Raw genomic sequence first — 22110 nt, 5'->3', positions numbered from 1 at the left:
TTCTGACTGTCTTGTGGAACAGATTGTGCAACTAGTACTTTCATTTTCGTGTCTTTCATACGTCTCCTTTCGTGTTCTTGCTCTTCCCTGATTCTATTCTGGTGATACTGGAGCATCTGTAACATTTGTGACGGGGTACTAGCTTGCCAGGTACTTTCGACTTTCAGAACTCGATTTTTAACTTGTGGACTTGAATTCTCGACTAATTTAGTAACAAAAAGATGAGGGTATGACTCGCTACTCGTCTTCAAACCACTGTTAATAATAAAACATTTCTCAAATCTAGAATAAAAATCACTAGTGTCTTCATCCTGTTTCTGTTTACATGCTGAGATTGCATCCCAATCTTCCTTTTTCGTGGCTAGTAACCTTGGCAAAACTTGAATTAATAACTCGGGCAATTCTTTACATTTGTCCCCAAGACCGGTACCTGGTACTCGTATTTTATCTTCAGCTTCTAGAGCTGTCCAATCTATCTTTTTCTCTCCCACCTCCCATTCTTTTTCCTTGAGTTTTTCATATACCCCTGCGGGCAACAGGACCTTTAACATTTTAATAATATCTGGATACGTGTATTCTCCCATACGGAGCATGTCTTTTAATTCTCGATGGAACCCTGCTGGATCTTTGTCGTGACAGGGAATTAATTTCTTCATCTCTAAGAGTTCCATCTTTGTGATAGGGGTGTAAACAAATACTCGTTGCATTTCACCACCCGGTGTCCTAACTGGGTGTACTTCTCGTAACGGATTCTGTCTATCCATGTAGAATGGTTTACTTTCTGGAGGTGAGACGTGAACAAAATGCGGATTCAGAAACGTTCTATATTTTCGGCGCTGTTCTAGAATGACACTAATTAAATCGGTACCTAAACCTCTCCATTTATACTGGAGTAACTCGTTCAGGACATCATGTAACGGACCTGGATCAGAATGTTGACCCTCATACAGTGTAATGAGGTGCTGGATCATGTACATACCCACCAGTCGCTGCTCGGCTGGGGGCAATTTCAGAAACATTTGTGCCACTATTTCATCTGGAAAAGTGGTAGAATCAGTAGCCCATCGGACTGCTGATCGGGCTAGTTCTTGTTCATGCATGGTACTAAGTTCACTATAACCGATTCGTGATTTCAGAATGTGATCGGTAGCTTGAAATATTTGTTCCAGAGAACCTTGTTCTGGTGCTGGAAGGTGAAAAACTTTCTTGTGTTCTAGGCGTGAATGTCGGTCTGGAAGTCTAGATTTACCTACATACGCTATTCTGGCGGTATTCTCGTCTTCTACTTCTTCAGTATCAGTGTTGTCTTCTTTTTCGGACACTTGCGCTGCTTTACGTTGCTCGTGTAACCTTATTATTTCTTTACGAATTTTCTTGTACATACTCTCTATACTACTGAGTGTCTTGTGTCTTCCCTCGGCTATATGATCACTCCACTTTGTCAGAATTCTCATTTCGATCGGATCTTTAGTCGGACAATCTTGTTCCCTTACTAAACAATTAATTAGAAATTTTAATAGCATGAGCCGAGTCTCAGCTTTCCTTAGAGACATGATTTCGCCAATACTTTCTGGGTCTTCTCCTGTACGGATGAAACGATATATTCTGTCTAGATCCTCTTTCATATTCGGTAGGGTGTCCAAATACTCGGTCACCCGTCTTACACGCAATGAATATATAACCATATTATCATCGCCTGGGACTGGATCATAACGGCATTCGGTAAGAGCTCGTCTGATATCTGCAACTGACTGATATTTGGGCGTACGCTGTAACGCACGTTTATGTAACTCGACTAATGTTACACGTTTGTGTGGCGGCGGGGTACCAGGAGGACCTCCCCCCATGGCCCCTAAACTAGAATCGTCGACTGATACTCTTCGTGCTGGCAGAGTGACCGATGTAGCGGGTACTTGTACTATAGGCTGGACCGGGGGTACCATAACAGGTGCTGTAACAGGTGCCCCGGTGGCTGGAAGAACAGGAATTACATTATTTACAGGAGCTGGCGGAACAGGATTTGCATATTCTGGGATTGTGTCGTCCAAATAGGACGAAAGAAAAATATCAGCTGCGGTCGGTTTGTGACGTAGCTTAATCGGAACTAATGGCGGCGGAAAATTACATGGTGCTTCCGGGGTTGCTTTCGGCAAGCCCTCGGCAAGAAGAGGATACATACCCTTAATGAGGGCATTTCTCTGTCTGTCTGACTGTTCGGCTTTAACTCGTTCACCTATTCCGATTAATTCCCTTTCTTGGGCTCTTTCTGAGGATTCTCTACTTAATTCTGACTTTCTGATTTCTTTTTCGGTTCTTTTATGAGATTCTTTGCGCCATAACTCGATGGCATCTTTCTGGGACTGTCTGGCTTTCTTTTTCCATAATGCTTCTTCTACTCTCATGATGCACTCGGCATCCCACGTACCTGATACGGGCCATCTATACTTTTCTTCTAATTCTTTGGTGTATTCCACCCATAAATCTAGATATAATATGGCACTTATGCCATGCTTTTGATACATAAAATGACCTGGACTGTCCCTAGGCGGGACAGGAACTGCTTCCTCGAGCAGACCTTTTCTAGTTTTTAACTGACGTAACTTCGTGAACAGAGGCATAACTTAGACTGGAATCTGGACACAATACAATACACGATAAACACAATAATAATTGCAAAACGAATCATTCATACCACGACATTAAAGACACATGGAATAACATTTATAATAACGGTTTCGGACAGAATACTACCTGAAATACTGAAAACAGAACACATGAATTTCTCGAGAACAGAACTTACTGGAATGACTAGATGCACTGCTAAAACAGTACGAAACTTACCGGTCCCATAAAGAGACACGTCAGGACCCGCGCCCACCTAGGTGAACACTTCGTGTTGGATCTGTGTACCCAAACCCACGGACCAGAGACAAATTAATTGACCCTGTCTAGATACTACCCCAGCAACGGTACTCACCGGGCAGCAAGAACGGAAGGCCTCGGACTGGACTGGACTGGACTGCTACGACGACGGACGGACGAACTTCGGACTTCAGTTACAGGTGGGCCTCCGGATACCTCGGACCTTGGACTCTCGGCTTGGGCTCTGGTCGGGACTCGCCGCGTTCCTCCACCGCCTCGTCTGGACGCTGGACCGCAACCTCCGTCTCCTCCGTGGGCCTGAGGGATACTTGAAGCAGAAATATCTGCACGTGCACGGTATGGTTCCGTCACGGCTGCAGAGGATCAGGGGGCCGGCGTGGCTTCACCGGCGCGTGGGGAAAGGGCAAGTCCCTATTCGGGAGCCATTATGTGGTAAATAAATAAATATTACCGGATCTATTTTTCGGAATTAATCAATAAACAGGTAGCTCAATAAATAAGAGTCAAGATACGAGGTAGCTGAAGTTGACAGGCTTTAATCAAGCATAAAGGACAGGAACAGAACAGCCTGTACGGGAATAGGATGGCAGGGCCCGGCAGCTGTCGGGCCGGATCTGGGAATGATGCGCATAACTTTTAATAACAGAACATTAGTATATATAGTTAAACAAAATACATTGCATTCAATACAGTAGGCGTAGCAGTAGGCGGGGTTTGTAGCAGTCGCGAAAGATAAGGGCAAAATGAAGTAACAAGAAGGCGTGTACAGGGCGTATACATAGACATGTGATACAAACGTAACAGAATATGTCATAAACGGGGCGGAAACATGGAGGGGGCTACCTGAGCAGCTGGGACCTCTAACCTAGTGGTGCGCGCAAACTGACAATGACGTGTTACTAGGGAGAACTGGGGGGCTATGACTTCTGCGCTAGAAGAGGAGACTAAAGTCTGGAGTGTCAGAGCGACATGTACCCAGGCATATCTAGTATCTAGTGTTTAGAGTACATGTTGATAGAATCCAAAAGTTATCAGGGTAAAGGCTAACAGACATTAAGACTGGTGCATGCATAATTCTACATGTAGTGTGTGCGAGGAATATTCTATGAATATTAATACAGTATTTCTCTTACATGGAGACATAAAGGCTAGACCATGACGGAACTATTGATGCGATTCAGTAGCTTAGGAATGCAGAGAAGGAGGGCTGGACTGATAACTAGAAACATAACATACTCTTGGCAGACTGGGAGGCAGAGCCAGGCCGAGCCGGGCACTGCGAGGCATGAAAGTAAGCTAAGGGTCAGGGATACAGGTGGGGGCTGTATCGCTCCTCGGAGAGGGTTCAGGAAACAGGAGCTGAATCTGAGTCCGGGCCCTTTTGAGGCCTAGAAACGGGGATAATTCAATGAATTAACGTGCACACTGTAAAACGTGGCAACGTAGCTTTACATAGGCCTGATATTCGTTGTATTCACGAGGACTGGAAACTGGCATACTAGAGATGGACACAACTGTAATTGCGTCTTTAATCGATCAGAAGGGGATACATGCATATCGATCATGCACATATAACATAAGATGGGGAACACGTAGGCACATACAACATGGCAAAATTTACTTTTCCACAAACGGACAGACGGCTGAAATTACGGACTGTCCGTGAAATTTACGGACGGTTGGTCACCCTAGTCTGAGCGCTGTGGTTCAGCGCTCTGACAGGCAGCGGGAACCTGGGCATGTTCTCCACCCAGGCTGTAACATGCAAAGTTTGCATAAATGTTTGGCCAGCCGAACATTCATGTGCATTATTTACAGTGTGCCCACCACGACTTCCCGTGCTCTGAGAGTAGAGTAGCCCAGCCCCACAAAGACGTCTCAGCAAGAACAAATAAATTGATAATAACCTCGAATTATTATCATTTTATTTTTCCATTATGTCACTGCTAAAAATCAGTAGGGCGACGCCGCCACTGGCAAAATGTGCAGAGATTTAGTGTTCATTATACAGCAAGGGTTAACCTTCCATTTCAGGCAATTTCAAAATATTGTTAGAGCTTCTCAGGAGTCAAAATGGTGTAATTTTGTATATTTAGCTCGTTTCCGTGCACCTTATTGCTTACATTTATTCGCGAGAAAGTGTCACACATTTGGCTGATCAATGTCACTCTTAAGTGCACTGAAACCATGGAAATGTCACACATACGCAATCTGAAAACTTGTCAATTACGTAGAATGAAAACAACTCCCCAGTCTATCGTCATCGGCGCGGGGCGTTCCTTAGTTTACTTTAACGGTGACAGGACGTCGCCACGGCACCGGAAGCTCAACATATCCGGTAACTTGTCCGTCTTTAGTTTCGCACTGTCCCCTCACAAGCATGGCGCCTGTCCTGGCAAACATACGGGTGAATGGGCTGCGTGTCACGTGAGCCTTGGAGGAGGGGTTACCCGAAGTAGTGGCAGCGCTGACGTGTTACGGCAGGATAGTCCTGATGACAAGGCCCTTCTGCGCATGCGCGAGTCTACCGGCTCAGTGTCCGGGTCTGAGGGAGCTGTCATAACAGCTGAGATCATCACCGGGGCTGGAGACCGGAAGTAGTGTTGACGAGGCCCCCCAGGGAGCGTTTAGGAGGGAACACTAACTCAGTCATGAGACCAAGGATGGGGCGCGGCAGGAGTCAGGGGATCAGGGGCTGGGGAGAGGACAGGCGGTCGCTGGCAGGGATCTGAGCTTGTTGTTGTGCTGTCTGTGGAGGACGTGGACACCGGCGCACTCTACCGGGGCAGCATTGGGGGCACTGAGAGTTGCTGTACTGGGGCAGCATTGGGGGCACTGAGAGTTGCTGTACTGGGGCAGCATAGGGTGTACTGAGAGTTGCTGTACTGGGGCAGCATAGGGTGTACTGAGAGTTGCTGTACTGGGGCAGCATAGGGTGTACTGAGAGTTGCTGTACTGGGGCAGCATAGGGTGCACTGAGAGTTGCTGTACTGGGGCAGCATAGGGTGTACTGAGAGTTGCTGTACTGGGGCAGCATAGGGTGTACTGAGAGTTGCTGTACTGGGGCAGCATAGGGTGTACTGAGAGTTGCTGTACTGGGGCAGCATAGGGTGCACTGAGAGTTGCTGTACTGGGGCAGCATAGGGTGCACTGAGAGTTGCTGTACTGGAGTATGTGTGCCACTGTACTGGTGAGACCGTACCAGCTCTGGGTTGCCTCTTTTCCTAATCTGGGGTGACTGCCTGTGTTTGGAAGACTGTATGCCTTCTGTGTTGAGTGTGTGACATTATTGTAGTCTGAAAGAGTGCATGTACCTCTGTGTACAGAATTGACTGAGCTTGTACAAAGGTGCATCAGCACCTGTATTGTAATCAGTGATTCCAAGTACTTGTATGATTGCATCTATGCTGGGAAGAGTGTGTAGTCATACCAGGGCGCCTGCAGGATTGAGGGGGACTGCTTCTGTTTGAGGAGTTGTACTTTTTACTCCTGTGAATGTTAACTGTGCTTGTGATAGGCTGTGGTAAGCTGACCTTTATGGTAGGATGCCTTACTGGAGTTACAACGTGCCCCAGTATTGTAGCTTGAGAGCTGCTGCACATATTTTCTGGGGTAATATATACCATAAACCTTCGTCTTGGTGGGAAGTGGCTGATTAGGTGATTGTGACCCAGTACCTGTGATATTTTGCAGCTGCACTAGGGTGAATAGTGCGAGTGGACATCTAAAACAGGTTGACTGCTGCCTGAAGTGGCAGCAGTTTTGTCCAGATACACCTCTGCCCGTGTCCAGATTGCTTGCCCGTTTTGTATTCAGTAAATCAGCTTTGGAAGGTTCACTAGCTCATCACCTGCTGGTAGCCCCTTCTGTAAATGTAGCAGCACTCTTGGAAGAACAGTTCCTTTTCTAGTTCTGTGACAGGAAGCAGTGGCCAAGAGGACATAATGGGTCGCCGCAGCCATCCAGATTTTTACCGGGCTCCTTTCCCTTTGTACACCATTGAGATAGACCCTGAAAGTGGCCTGGTTATCACAGCCGGCGGAGGAGGAGCTGCTCGGACAGGCGTAAAGAATGGAGTGGTAAGTGAGCCTGGGACATCTGAGGGCTGTGGTAAGGGGCAGTGAAGCTAGATCCAGCATGGCTGTCCGACGAGCAGAGCGAAGTGTAGTGGAATAAGAAAAATGGTGTATTCTGGTCTTCAGTGGTAATGTGTAAGTTGGTATCTTGATTCCTGTGTTGGTAACTATATCTGTGACGTGTGACGTAGTACTCATGTTCTCTTTCGTCATGATAATTCTCCCTGCTTTCAAGTTCACCACTGCATGCTCAAGTTGAAGCTTGCAGTTATACAAAGTGTGTCAGAGCAAACCCTTTCAAAGATTAGTTCCACATTTAAAGGTTTGGTTTCGTAGGTTTTTGATTATTTTAGAGATGTGAGCCCTGCTTTAAAGAGCACGTTTGAGAACTTAAATGTGTTTTTTCCTACTCCTTCCCTAAGTGAGCCAAGGGCTAGCCTGCAGAAATGGTATGGAGTGGTTCTTGCGTTGAAAACAGTCATGCAGACCAGTAATGCGTCATCAGGGCTTACCTTGTCATGGGGTATTTCTCCACTTGCCGCACAGAAAGTCCTACAATTGGCCACTGAAACAGTCTGTCTTTGTACAAACTGAGGAGTTTTTAAATCATACGTGACATTGAGTTGTAACATAACATTATGCCACTGTAGTTACATTGTCTTGGTTGACAAATTTGCTCACAGTGTGGTTGATGTTTCTGGACATTCAAGAGTCAGGAAAGCTGCACAACGTGGTGAACATGCAGAAATTCACAGTTTTGGGAGTATTCACAAATAGATTCCCAGCCTGTAGTTGTCGAAGATGTACCCTGTTAAGAACAGCTGTACATTGGGATTTCCGCAGATTTTTATTTCCTGGGTGAAGCTTCTTTACACTGCCCCGGTTGCCAGGGTAGTCATTAATAGCGTGCTTTCTGCACAAATGCCGATCACAAGAGGTACCAGGCAGGGCTGCCCCCTATCGCCCCTGCTTTTTGCATTAGCAATAGAGCCACTGGCATGCAGGGTACGGCAACTACACAAGGCCAGTGCCTTTAACTGCCACCAGCGGCAGATAGGGATTTCCTTGTACGCGGACGACGTTACCTTGTACGTACGGCACCCACAGCAGAACCTTAACCCAATCCTGAGGGAATTTATTGTATTTGGTGGCATATCCGGAGTGCACATTAACTGGAGGAAGTCTCAATTCTTCCCCCTCACGGCCTCGGTTGCCCGTTTCCAGCTGGACTACCCCCTGGAATGGTGCGATTCAGAACTCAGATACCTGGGTATTGAGATATCGCTCAATAGAGACGATACTATTCGGATGAACTATGGCGTGGCGATCTCACAGTTATCAGACAATGTTACTCGATGGCTGGCCCTGCCGCTTTCAATGGCAGGTAGAGCCTCACTGATCAAGATGATCATCCTTCCAAGGTTCCTGTACCTTTTTCAGAATATCCCCTACTATCCAGGCCCCTATTTCTTTAAGAGACTGCGGACTGAGCTTCTTCGATTATTCTGGGGAGGTAAGCAACCACGGATTCGCTGGGCGATCTTGACACAACCATACGAAAAAGGTGGGTTTGATGTGCCGGATTTTGCTGCATACTATCTTAGTGCTCAGGCGCAATACGCATACCACTGGGTTAATCCTGCTCCCTTTCTGCCACAAACTGCGGTTGAAGACTGGATCGCGCATCCGCTTCCACTTAATGGTATGCTGATGGGGGTGATTGGAGATATTGAGACACCAGCCACCACAATCACCTGCACTATTGACGCCTGGAGGAGAGTGGCGACTATGCTCGAAGCTCCCATGCTCTATTCACCGGCACTCCCCCTAACGTACCACCCGAGACTGTCGCTGTTATTAGAAAAGGGATTTCGGTATATGTGCAAGCGCCTTCACTTACATACGTGGGGGGATTTGTTCAGGGACGGGCTATTTCGTACCAAGGATCAGATATTTCAGGCGGCTCCCCCGACTCCGATGGAGGTGTTTTACTATATTAGGCTTCGTCAGGGAATGCGCGACATACTTCCCAGCTTCCCAGATGAACCTGGGGTGGTGCTGCCATTGCACGCGCTCCTGGTGTCGGATGGGAGGCACATGGTTTCTAAGTTGTACAATAACATCCGAACGCAACGTCCGCCAGTGAGGTCCAAAGCGCGAGATGACTGGGACTCCGAATTGGCAGCTGATCTCACAGATGAGCAATGGTCCTATTGCTGCTCGGCCACGGCGAATGTCTTGTCCAGCTGTCGTCTGAAAATCATCCATTACAAATTTCTTCAGAGGTTTTATTACACGCCAGTCAGGAAGTTGCGATTTCATCTGTCTGATGATGACAGGTGTGCGAGATGCCGCTCTGAGGACGCAGGCTTCCTCCATCTGGCGTGGGAGTGCGGTGCGATACGGGAATACTGGAGGCAGGTACACGAGGCGCTCCAGGTCATGATTGCAGGCCCTCTTCCCCTAGACCCGGTGCTTATGCTATTGGGGTATACCAAGGATGTACCCAAACCGCACAGACGGTTTGTGGATATTGCATTACTGCTCGCTAAAAGGAGAGTAGCCTGCAAGTGGGGAAGGGGCAGGGCACCAAAATTCAAAGAATGGCTAGATGATCTTACATACTGCCAGGACCAACATGGCGTATATGCAGACTTAATGCCGGCACGGTGCAGGCCAAGGGATCTATGGTCCCCGCTGCAGCTCTACTGGCTATCCCAGGCATCTCGTGACGTCACCTGTGCGGTTGAGGGTCAGCAGAGTGAGCAATGAGCAACTTACTGTTGGGCGGCGCCCTGATACAAAGACGTCACCCTAGCTGGTGAAGACACCCTCTTTCTGCTGACAGAGTGATGGGCTGCTCAGAGTAGAGGCGAGGTGGAAGGCTATGGGACACCTGCGGTTTGGTTGATGCTGTCTGCGCGGCTTGTGTCGCGGCTCCCCAGTTACACTCATGCTGCGATCAGATTGGCACCTCCCATGCACACAGGGTTTAGGGGCTGGGCACCTGTAGCTGCACCCCCTGGGGGATGGGGACCATGCATCACATTGCGACAGACGCCAGTTAGTGCGCGTGCGCTTATTGCGTTCAGGGGGGGTGCGGTGGGGACATTTTGGATGGTGCACGTTAGGCACACTGAGGCCACCAGGGCCACTGAATGTCAACCGATGAGATTTGTATAAGTAGCAATCCCCGAGAGGGTTGACACTCGTCCTCCCTAATACATTGCTGGTACATGGCTGGGTTGTTGCAGGATAGGCATGCCGGAGTAATGGATGGTTCCTAACACTTGCAATTCTCAATGTGTGGCGTGAGGGGCTGTGTTACTGGTGTTTCCACCCTAATACCTGATGCTCATTAATGTACTGTTTAGATATGATGTGAAGTTCTAGCCCACGTGACTGTACGATGCTATATTGATGTATCGCAATTGTAATGTGCTGTTTGTTTGGAAATGATGTGAATGTCTTGTAACTCTGTGAAATGCAATAAATAAAGGTTTAAAAAAATAAAAATAAAAAAAGAACAGCTGTACATCTGTTTTCAAGGTGGGAATGAAAAACCTCCAAAATTGTCGAGAGAATAGTGGAAGCTGTTTTTTCACCGAAAATGTGTCATGTGCGACACTCGTCTGTATAGTGTTAGTGTGCATTACAGGCCTAGATGCTTTTTAACATAGTCCGTATTTGTATATTGAATTCCTTATTAAGTGGGTTCCCTGGAATCATTACACTATGCCTTAAAACAGGACCTCCTAAGAAATGAATTTATTTTGTTTTATTTTGTGTAAGGTGACAGAACATTTTGCGTATGTAAAATTCCCACATGTTTTCTTTTGCGTTGCTCCTGTTGACGGGGAGTGTTCCATTGTCCATTTTTGTAGCATTTAGCCTGACTGATGCATTCTAAGCTTGCAGCCTGGCCTGTGAAAGTGACCTCTTTGACAAGGAAAACCTTCCTTTTAAATATGAATAAGTCACCATTATTCCGACCTTGTAGCCCATCAGGGAGGGCACATGGTATTTAAAAGTGGGACATGTAGAAATGTTGTGTTACAATGTCCTTGCAGTGACAAGCCCCCATTAGTTATTTTCACAGTATAAGGCTCTGACTGGCCTATGAGAAAACTAGAGTAGAGGTTAAAATATTAGTTCTGCTATATCAGGTTTGTGGCTAGTTATAAACACCATTCAACCACCATTTGTAATATGTATAAACAATCAAATTTAATGGTAAAGTTAGATTTTTAATAACTATTTAGCAAAAGTATATTTTAGAAAGTTACCATTTCCCTGCCAGAAGCTCATGAAGGCTAATGTACATACATTCTCTCGCATCTGCTCAGTCAGTACTTTACCTTAATGATGTGTGAAAACTGATCCTAGAGCAGAAATGGTGGCCTGGGTGTGGGGGGTGTCATTCTCTTCCACTTGGCAGAAGGACATTTAGGATGAACATAGGAACATCATTAACTTTTAAGGGCCTCACCTTTCACAAGTAATTGTAAGGTGAGACCTTGGTAAGGAAAACCTTTGTTCTTCAGCCAGGCTAGTCTTACACCCTTGAGAGGGAGCTACCCTAGGGCCAGTCTTGAGTGACAACACATGAGGGATCTACTCATTACACTGGGCACACCTAAGAGTGGTAACAAAGGCTCTTACCAAGAGAGAAAGGTTTTCCCTATCTTGAATTTAAGGACCACGGTGCACTGTGCGATAAGGTTGCTCCTGGGAACTTTTACCCCATTTGTTAGAGAGGAGCGAGATGTCAACCCACCCACTAGCTTGTGCCAACCATAAATGTGGCATCATCCCAAAGCAAACTCCGCAGAACACTTTCTGGGCCTGTGGAAGAACAAAAGGAATGCACCTGCTGTTTGAGACCTGTGAGTAGACCTGAAGAGCTGGTCCTGCTCCCACATGTACCCAGGTCAAAGACATGGACTCAAAGGCTGAGTTTTCTGATCTCCTTTGTGTCTGCAGGCAGAGACAAGCTGCCAGAGGCTTTTTTTCCTGGAGTGAGCAGAGCCTAGTTGCAACTGGAAAAGTACTGGACCCTGCTAGTGGCTTCTGCTAGAGTGAATTCTAAACCTCAAGTGCTACCCCTGAGGCCCTGGGACCATTGGCTGTGTCTAGATGGCCTGCTCCTAGAATGTCTGAAAAATTGGGACTTGTTAAAAATGGGGACTTCCTCGGATACCGTTTGCAACCATGGGCCGCTGAATGCTTTTGATTTCCATTTCAGAGACTATGTACTAAGGTAAAACATTTGACTGCAATGAACCTGCATGGCGCAATGGATCTATGCTTCATTGTGGTCGGCCTGAAATCACATCTAGTTTGCAGTAACCCACGAACAGTGATTTCCAATTGGTGTTTTACTTTTTTCTTGATGCTTTTGTTCTTAAATCTTTAAAACGTCATGTCGCTGGTTCCTCTTATTGCATTTTTGTCATTTTGTTTAGTCCTTTTGTTTCTTTATTTATACAAATTGGAGTGGGATTTTTATTGTGTTTTCTGTTTGACTTTGTAACTGTTTTCGTACTTCTAAACGCTTTAAATGTTTCCTTTAAGTTAAGCCATTATGCTCTGTGTCACAACTAACAGGGACTGAACTCAGATTTAGGTTACTGAAACCTTTGCTTGGACATAAAACGTTAGTAACTTTTTTACTAGTGGTGTTCTACCATCCACCCCAATTAATAATTTACTTTCCTACAATATCCATGGATCACAGTCCAGCTGCTGATTAACATTGTTAGTGCTATACAAGTTAGAAATGGGATTCAAGACATAAAACCAATGGTAAAATGCTGTTACCTTCCTATTTATTTCTTTACACAGTTCTTTTTAGAGGCAAATCACCATGTCCCCACATTCCCAAAATCCAACTGGGTCTTCAGAATGACCACCAAAACCTAATCTGCTTCGAATTTCTTTAGTTCCATCAATCAATCAGGATTTATAAAGCGCAGCGAATCAACCGAAAGGGTATCCAGGCACTATAGTTGTAAATTGTTCTCAAGCATATTTATCCTAGCCTGACAATCCGAATAAATTTCCTGTTTAATGTAGATGATCAGTATCTTGAAAAGTGAATGTTAATTTTTAATTGAAAATACAGCTAACATGATCCTTTCCCCATTATTCAAATAAACATTGTATAACTTTATTATATTTAGTTATATTCTATGGTTTATTTCTCATTTGAAGTGTTATCATTCAGCTATAGTTCAGTTTGTACTTGTACAAATAAAAAAACTCGAATTATAAATCCTAAGCTTGTTTTCACATCTCTTCTTTGAGACCTTACATTCTCTTCTCCATGTAGTCTGAATAATTCTGCAGTCCGCCATCACAAACAGCTTTCATATCAAATTGCTATAAATGACGGTCACATTTTGTTTTTTTACTAATTATGAGTCTGTTTAGGATATTGATTTATCCATTCCACTACAGTCACCAAACAAGAATGACACTCATTGATTTCATTCAGAAGATGTAGAGATATAGGGTCCTTTGTATTGCCTTAGTGATGAATTGAGCCTGGAGGAAAATATATTGCTGAATGTGACATTAGAGAAAAACAAATTCTTTATGCGTTTCTGCAGATCATCGCTCTAGCTTGTCCAAATCAACCAACTTGAATATTTTGTTTGAGAGGACTCTTGCATATAGTTTGAAATGAGTGCCATTTCCAATGAATCCTCTTAATAGGAGAGGCTTTTGGCCAGACTGCCCCATACTTTCTTTTAATATATGTAGCCCCCTAAATTGGTGGCCATTCTTTTATTCGTCTTACTGTGCTTTAAGCTCACCCTTATTTTCAGGTTGGCTAAACTGTCTCCATGATGAAAGCTTCTTTGTCTGTTGTAACCTGTTTTTGCTAGGTTGGGTTCTCTGTTTATGATAGAGTAGGAGTAACCAACGAGTAACTTGAGAGTTACTAGTAGATCACAAGCACTCTTGAAGCAACTGTCAAAGGTGAAGCCTAACCCAGTACTTTATTCAGAGGTTCTGTGCATATTAAAGAAGGCCGTACTACTCGGCTCACGAACCTTACAGTGACAGCCAGCCAAACTAAAGGTAGGGGCTCATTACACTCTTACACACACTGTCAGCAGTGGGGTATACTGCATGACCATCTGTCGCTACTCTTCATCTTGCCAAGTCACAAGGAGGGTGAGTAGCCATGCAGTAGGCCCTGCTCTGTCGTTCACACCATGTGTGTGAACAGTAAGACACAAAAGAATGCCAGCAGTAGCCTGCACAGTAACCTGGGCTGATTCACTGAAGTGTGGGGCTGCAGGAACCAGAGTGGGAATACGCTAGTTGGATGCATGATTAGATCAAGAGCTGAGGCAAGTAAGGTATGGATCCAGAACCTAGGCAATTAAGAGCCTCATGTGCATTCGTCTATTTATGCATGTGTGCACATTTATGTATATCTGTGACACTGTGCAGCTCTCTAATGAATAGTGTCACTCCCTGGAAGCTATGCATGGTGTCCAGGACCACAGAAAGTGTATGCTACCCTCATCACACGATGTTCATCTTTGGCTCAATTGTGTACGTTCATAGCATAACGTGGCAGTGGTATATGAATTGCTATCCTTGAGCAATTTCTGGGCATTCTTGATCTAGTTAGGGCATTCCAGCAGCCAACCTTGACATATTTAAAGCATTACTCGACTACTTTTAACTATCCTTGATGTAATGGTGGCCGCCCTCACGCAATATTGACCATGATTAATATATGGTTTACATCCTGGCCATTGTGGTGTCCAGCCTTGTTATAGTAATGTTTCTGGTGTAATGGTGGGCCTCATTGGCATTTTAAAGGCATCTTTGGTGTTCTGGTGAGCATCCATGGCCTATGAGCGTATTACTTGGTGTTTGAGGAAAGAAATGTCCATGAGAGGTGTTTGTACATGGGCATGTATGAAGTTGATGTTTGGGGACTGTGCATGTCCTAGAAATGAAAACTGACATTTTGAAGGCAAAAAAAGATTTTTTGTCAACAACAAAAAAATATGGGAGAAAATTGAGTCTGTTTGCCCAAAACGGAAAAGAGTATTTGGTAAAAAAATAAATGTTTTAAAAATACTGATAGGAGACAAAAGGTTGCAATTCCATGCTAAATTTAAAGTTGATAATTCAATGATAACTCAAGTTCAGTTGGGGAGATTTATGTCCTTTTTACGTGATGTCACATGATGCTCTGGCTGGTATTTAATTCTTCAGATGGACGCAGTTAATATTGATAATCCTTTTCCTGGCATTTCTGCTGGTAACCTCGTCTGAGATGCTTGGGTGGTAACTATTTATATTCCTGCTTAGGATGGTCTGAGTGTAAGGTTAATATATGTGGTCACTGTTTTAAATTGATAACATTTGGTAGTAGCTCGGGAGGACTTTCCTTAATAGTCATTGCTGCAGAAAACATTTACGAGCCCTGAGGTAGAGCCACATTGAAAAATTGTGTTTGTACTCTGATGAACAGGCTACAATAATTTGTTGAGTTGCCTCGGTTTTTATGGGGTCTTCTCTTTCTCCTCAGCACTTCCTGCGTTTGGAGCAGATTAATGGCAAACTGAGTGCCTCCCTTCTCCACTCGCATGACACAGAGACTCGGGCTCCCATGAACATGTCACTGGCTGATAATGTCATGGCAGTAGGACAGGACGCCAGCTGTCACCTCCTCAAGTTCACGGTTCAGAAGCCAGTGGAGAAAAAAGTTCAAAACGGGCCAGAAAAGGCTGGTAAGACCGATTATCTTTTGATTTGCAGCTTTCCGAATTGGAAGCAGTCAACAGTATCAAGGCTCATTATAATATTTTTCTTTGAATATGCCAAGTCGTCAAATGGATCTTATTCACCAAAGCGCAAATGTCAATGATTGCTTGGTTTTGCTGACTCTTGCTGTCCATTTTCATGAGAATGTCTCTGGTCAAACTAGAGCCCATTTAATCAGGAGCTAAGATATCAATACTTCTGACTCGATCGCCACCTTTATGTTTTTTTTGTCACAGCTAGCACCATCATACTGTGTGTTTGCCCTTATTCAGAGCCGGGAAACCTAACTGTCATTTCCACCCTTTTAAGTTATGTTCCACACTGTGCGTGAATTCCAAAGGCTTTTAAGTGAGATCTGTTAATTATGTGCAACACTGATGTACATCAAAACTTTGCTTTGGCCTTCAGAGTGGTAATTTTCAATCAGTAAAATGTTGATTCTTATAGGTATAGGGACTCGAAAGCCTTCACAAAAAACATACACTGACAAGTGTATGTGTTTTTGTTTGTTTGTTCATCTGGGGAAAAGCGTCTACCAAAAGGCACCCATTTTTTATATTCCGTTCTCTGGTGCTGTAATTCCAACAGTGGAAGTGGTTATGGCAGAATGGCATGCACATTAAGTTATAAAACAGAAAGTTACAAAACTGTTGTTACTTCCGACATAATGTTAAATAAATACCATGTACCTTTCAGCAATTTACCACGCCCTCTACTGTAGGCAACTCATTAGCATTTGGGAAAAGATAAATACGGCAGTGTGTAACCAGACATGAACAAGCATTTGCAATGCAATTGGTCTCGCATTTATGCGAGTTTGAGCTATTGGCACTGTAAATGACAATGACTTTTATTTATGTTTTGGTTTTCAAAACATAAATAAAAGGAATTGTCATTTATAATGCCTGTAGCTTAAACTCACGTAAATGCGAGACATATTGCATTGCAAATGCTTGTTTTTTCAAGGTGCAGCATTTACTGTGTCTAGTACCCTATCAGCCCCCCACCTTCTTCTCCCATCTATCTCTAGCCCCCGGCGAGAGACACTTCAACACCCCTAACCCAACAAATGACTTGGAACCAGCCTGATGGAGCTACGTTGTGGGTGAATCAGGTGAGCTGGGAAAAGTTCACAGGAAAGTCGCGGAACTGATGTAGCCATCTCGAGACTGGCTTGTGAAAATGGACGGGTGTCCCTTTGTATTCATCAGCATTAGCGAGGGCGGAAAATATCTTCCGCCCAGGGCGCTACTGGTGTAAGGACCTGCTCAGCTGGCTCCTTATGTGATTTGACTCGCCTCCTGCTGTCTCTGCTAATCCTCCCCACATGTCTTTTGATGCTTTCTCTTTGTGTATACCTGTCTTCACTTTATACTCTTTCCCACAATGTCACCATAGTTGAGAACATGGAAATCCTCCATTACAATACGGACACATTATTGGGGACATCAACAACTGCGACCCTCTGCCGCACGTGGCCACTTGTACAATGTGAGCCCAGTCATTGTCCAGCGCGTATCCCTCCTTCGGGAACACCTTGCAGACATTCTGTCTGCGCCTAATGACATTGGTGTTAAGTTTTAACGGGGTTGGCCCTTAAAAATACTCGACTTGGGTCATATCATAGGTACAATAGCAAGATAGTCGGTATAGTGAATTGGTGTTAAAGCTTATTTAAACAGTAGACCATGAAGTGAAGCAAATTGTTTGCTTCAAAACCATGAATTTAATTCATTCAATCAAGTCCTCAGTACATGCTCTTATACTTCAGAATATTCATGTACATTTTTATGATCTCTGCATAATTTCATTATATACAGTGTGATTTTCTGCATAGTCTCATTATTTACAATATAATACAGTGCTCTCGGTGCAGAGAAGAAGGAGAATTGAAAGGAAATGGGAGTGGTTGGATCAGTGAGGGACAGGGTAAAGGTGATGTGATATAGACACAATTCAATTATGTACAATGGAACCTTTACTGCCTAGCTTAGGTCTATAGTTCCCTTTATAGAACATTACACATAGGGTAATGTGGGGACGGTTGCTGCTGTAGGGATATGTAGCATTACATTAGATGTCCCGTCCCCACTCGGTATGCTTTTTTAACATGTCCTGTACTCAAAATACGCACCTCATTGTAATATCTGAACATCTGACTGTTTCCCATTAAGATGTTGATGTCGACTGATTAGCGACATACTCCCCTTAATCTGATTAATCGGACTGACACTGTGACAAAGGAAGCGGGTGCAGACTGGGTAGCTGCAGAATCCAAATAACCAGATTGATAACGATACATAGGATAATTCCCAGTAAGGAGTTGCTGATACCTGTGGTATTGGTAACTCAGAGAGGATAATTCCAGGTCCTGTACCAGGGCTCTCTGGATGATGCACTTAGGTGTGGAGTCGCAGGTCTTAGAAAATAAGTCTGCCAGAGTTAGCTGTACCAAATTCTCAGATACTGGAAGTGCTAAGAAAGGATGTGATTATCAAGTTGATGGGTTATGCCACAGAAAGCACATTCCAAATTCCTTCCAAAGTTGTAGTGAAGATCTCTCCTACTTGGGAATTTGGTAGATAACACAAACATCTTTTCTTAACCATTGAAGATATGTACCGCATTCTTTTGGTTTTCTACCTTTCATCAAGCGAAGTACCACACAATGCAAAAATGACATCAATGTTAACCAATTACAAAGACCCTAACGCTTATGTCTAGTGGTATCTCCTGCAAGATCTGGCTTGCCCTGTGTAGCGCACCCTTTACGGTATTGAAACGTTGCTTCAGGCACTCAGAAAAAGCGTGATTGTTGGTGAAAACATGCAGTTGAACTGTTTGGCCTGAGGGCATCTTTTTAGTGAAAGCACACATTTGCACCATTCTCGAGCTGGACTTTTTATTCAATATTTTCTTTCCCGTAAAAATAGTTAAATGGGGGCAGGCATACTGGGACCTTTCATAGATCTGCCTCCCCAATGAGAATATTTTCCCCAATTGACAGCAAAAAACCTTTTAATATAACATAGTGCATTTTTGTGATCTGTTTTGGTGAGATGTAGTCATTAGCAGTTGACGAAAGGCCGATTTTAAAACCATATTTCCCAAAGTGAAAATGTGAAACCGGGCCCACCTAATTTATCATATTGCCAGTGTCTTAATTTGCTAGAAAATATTGGTATGGCTGGTTTTGTTCTTCATTGAAGAGAACTATTCTAGAGATCTGCAATGACCTCCACGTCTTCTGCCATAGAATTACACCACATTTATTTCTCCTCTCTCAAATGCCATGGCCACTTTAGTTTTGAAACCGCATTTGATTTTTGTAAAGTAGATGTTAAATTAATTTTTAATCAATTCAAGGTATACTTTTTGTTTTAAGGGTGGATTTTTGTTAAAATGCGTAATTTCCTTGCAGCCTGGAACACAAGAACATAAATATATGCATGGCTGCCAAGGCTTTCCACTTGAAATAGTACCAGATCCATTACTGCAGCACTTCCATTAAAATATATATACATTTGTGTGAAAGTTTTTCCCATACCATATATCTCAAATTTAAGTCAGTTAATTTAACATTACATGCACAAACCATCCATATTACCCATTTTACAATTGAATGTACATTATGTGAAACGAGTGCAGATTTTCAAATAGCGTACTCAGTCAATGCTACTTAGGCAGCTCATTTACCTTGGCTAACACAAACAATCAGCACGTAAATTACCACGTATAGCTTACAGCCACTGTCATAAAAGTGCTGTTCCTTCACCACAAAACCACTGCCTTTATGATTTAGGGGTTATTCCTCCAGTGGCTGTTGCAGGAGAGTGGTCGGAATGCTGAGGCAATGCCTCTCACCCGGCGCTAAATATGGAATGGAATTGTATATGAGTAGATCACTTTTACAGTCGGACTCATCCATTTCTGGTCAGATGCCAGAGACCAGATCCACTAAGCAGGCCTCGGGGGCCAATTTATGCCTTTCTTTATCCTTCGCAAGACTTTACATGTGTATCCACAAAGGTCGCTTGGAGATTGGCTTTCACACTGGAGAACATCATTTTTCCTACCTTTATCGTAAGTAGTGTTCTTGTGTCTCCAAACTTCTTGTCCTACCTCTCAACGCCCTCTGAGGTAGACACAAAATATACAAAAAATTATATAGAAGAGAAATATTAGTGGAGATGAAGTCATCAAGCTTCTGGCCAGGGACAAAATGCATGTAATTTTGCTTATTACTCTTATTCCCAAGGTACCACAAAAAGTATCAGCAGTTACTCATTATTTTCAAATCTAACATCGGTATGTTTATTTACAGATAATATAACATTTCCTAGCTTTCATAACAGACAGTGTCAGTTCTATTAAGGACACATAGGCGAGGATTATACAATATTTTCTTTCATTTAATAAACTTCAGTCGTGTTAAAACATTAATAAACCAGAAGTCCCAAGAACATTAGGGATCCAGTTAATTGGAGTTCAACAAAGGTCAACCAATTAGGATATCACAAGTTCATCATAGTCCCACAACAGTGTCCTTTCTTCCTCTTTCTTTGAGTGATGAAAAGCCAGAATCAATCATTACTTCTGCTTGCCAGAATCATTTCCTCTAAAAGAGAACAGCGTTGAGAACTTATTTTGAAATGCAACAGCCATAAGACACAATAACATAAAGTACTTGCCTTGAAGACAGTACAAAGCATTCAGATATAACGTTTATTGACATTGGAATTCACATAAAATTGAAATGAGTTACTCCTATTCATTACGAAGCATCACATATACCTGTGGGGGATACAGTTGTTCCACACCCCAGGTGGAAGGGGGGATAATCCTCGCTTCTGTGTCCTTAATAGAATTGAAACTTTCCATTACAAAAGCTAGGAAATTTTATATTCTATGTCCGGACTGGAGGCGAGGATTATAAAAGTTCAAAGCTTATCCACCACTACGCATGCCATGCTATGAAGCGGCTTAAAATAAAAATTCTTGAAAGCAGAGTCCGACGACCAGCCGGCTGCATTCATGATTTTCTGTAATCGAGCTCCCAAGGAGAAGGCTTTAGATGCCACAACTCCTCTGGTGGAATGGGTTCTGAATGTCTGAGTGTTGATGCCTTCCTCTTGCGTGACCCATCTAGGGATGGTAGGGGATGAAACTGCCTTTTGCGGCTTTGTGAGAGCAATAAGAAGTTGCCACTGTCCATGGGGGTGGAGGTCCTCTGTCATTGCTTCATAAGGCTTAATACATCTAACCACGCATAACTTTGGGAAAATGTGGGAATGGCAAGTATCACCTTGGAATTATTCTTAGTTCTTCTTGAAACATGAAAAGTCACTCATTCCGGGGTAAGCATCGATCAGTGATGTCTAAAGCCCTGACATCGGAAACTAATCTACAAGAGACCAGCAGAGGAGGGACGCAAGCTTAGCAGATAACTGCTTCCTAGACAAGTATTTGCCACTCCACGCTTGGGTGGTTCGATGGGGGGACGATGGGGGGACAGCGCTCCCGGACATCCGGAAATACTATTGGGCGGCGCACCTGTCGGCCATAAACCAGGGTACATACTGTGCAGGGAATGACCCAGGGTACGAGATGGATAAATGGCTGCTTCCGGGTGGGAATTTTGAGGCGGCCCTCTACTCTAGACCTGGTAGGTACCACCTCACGGGACCTACAAAGCACTCCCAGCCGTGGCACATAGTCCAAAAGAAATTGGGATGGGCTGACAATGGTACCCCAGCAACCCCGCTTTGGGCCTCGGAAAAACTAGGCACTCTTAGCCGCACAAAAAGATTTTGCAATTGGGACCTGATAGGGATATCTCGAATCAAGGATATGTGGGGCCCAGACGGGGTAATACCATTTGACACCCTTCAACACACCTATGACCTGGCCTGGACAGAACACTTCCGCTACATGCAGGTCCGGCATGCACTTCAGGCCAATATACCTCCAGGGGCGCAACTCCTGGAGTCCTCACCACTCAAAGACAGACTACTTGATGGCCATCCCGGAGAGGGCCATCTCTCTCACATATAAAAAACTCATTAATCATACCCCGGACCCACTACTGGCTCTGAGGGGGAAATGGGAGGCAGACTGACTTGAAATTGGTGATGAAGAATGGCGAGAGGCGCTGGCATCCCCCAGGGAAATAGCAATCTCTGCAAAATTACGACTGATCCAGTTGAAGATCTCGCATCGAGTCTAGGTCTCTGGCACTAGGCTAGCACTGATGGGTCGTAGTAAAACTGGACTCAGTCGCAGGGGGTGTGGGGAGGTTGGTACCTTCTTACACATAATATGGGAATGCCAGGTAATACAGACCTACTGGACTCGG

General features: G+C 44.2%; 1 protein-coding gene across 1 annotated transcript in view; it reads left to right on the top strand.

The window, feature by feature from the left end:
• The first annotated feature begins 5442 nt into the window (after positions 1-5442).
• Positions 5443-22110, top strand: part of PREB (prolactin regulatory element binding) — a 67475-nt gene continuing 50807 nt past the window's right edge. The window contains exons 1-2 of the mRNA XM_078650072.1: positions 5443-6962; positions 15520-15721. Coding sequence (XP_078506198.1) covers positions 6828-6962; positions 15520-15721 — 337 coding nt within the window. The 5' untranslated portion in view covers positions 5443-6827. The remainder of the gene's footprint in view (positions 6963-15519; positions 15722-22110) is intronic.

The sequence above is a fragment of the Lissotriton helveticus genome, chromosome 6 (genome assembly GCF_964261635.1).
Source record: "Lissotriton helveticus chromosome 6, aLisHel1.1, whole genome shotgun sequence".
NCBI lineage: Eukaryota > Metazoa > Chordata > Amphibia > Caudata > Salamandridae > Lissotriton > Lissotriton helveticus.
The sequence above is the reverse complement of the archived record's forward strand: the minus strand, read 5'-3'. Positions and strand labels throughout refer to the sequence as shown.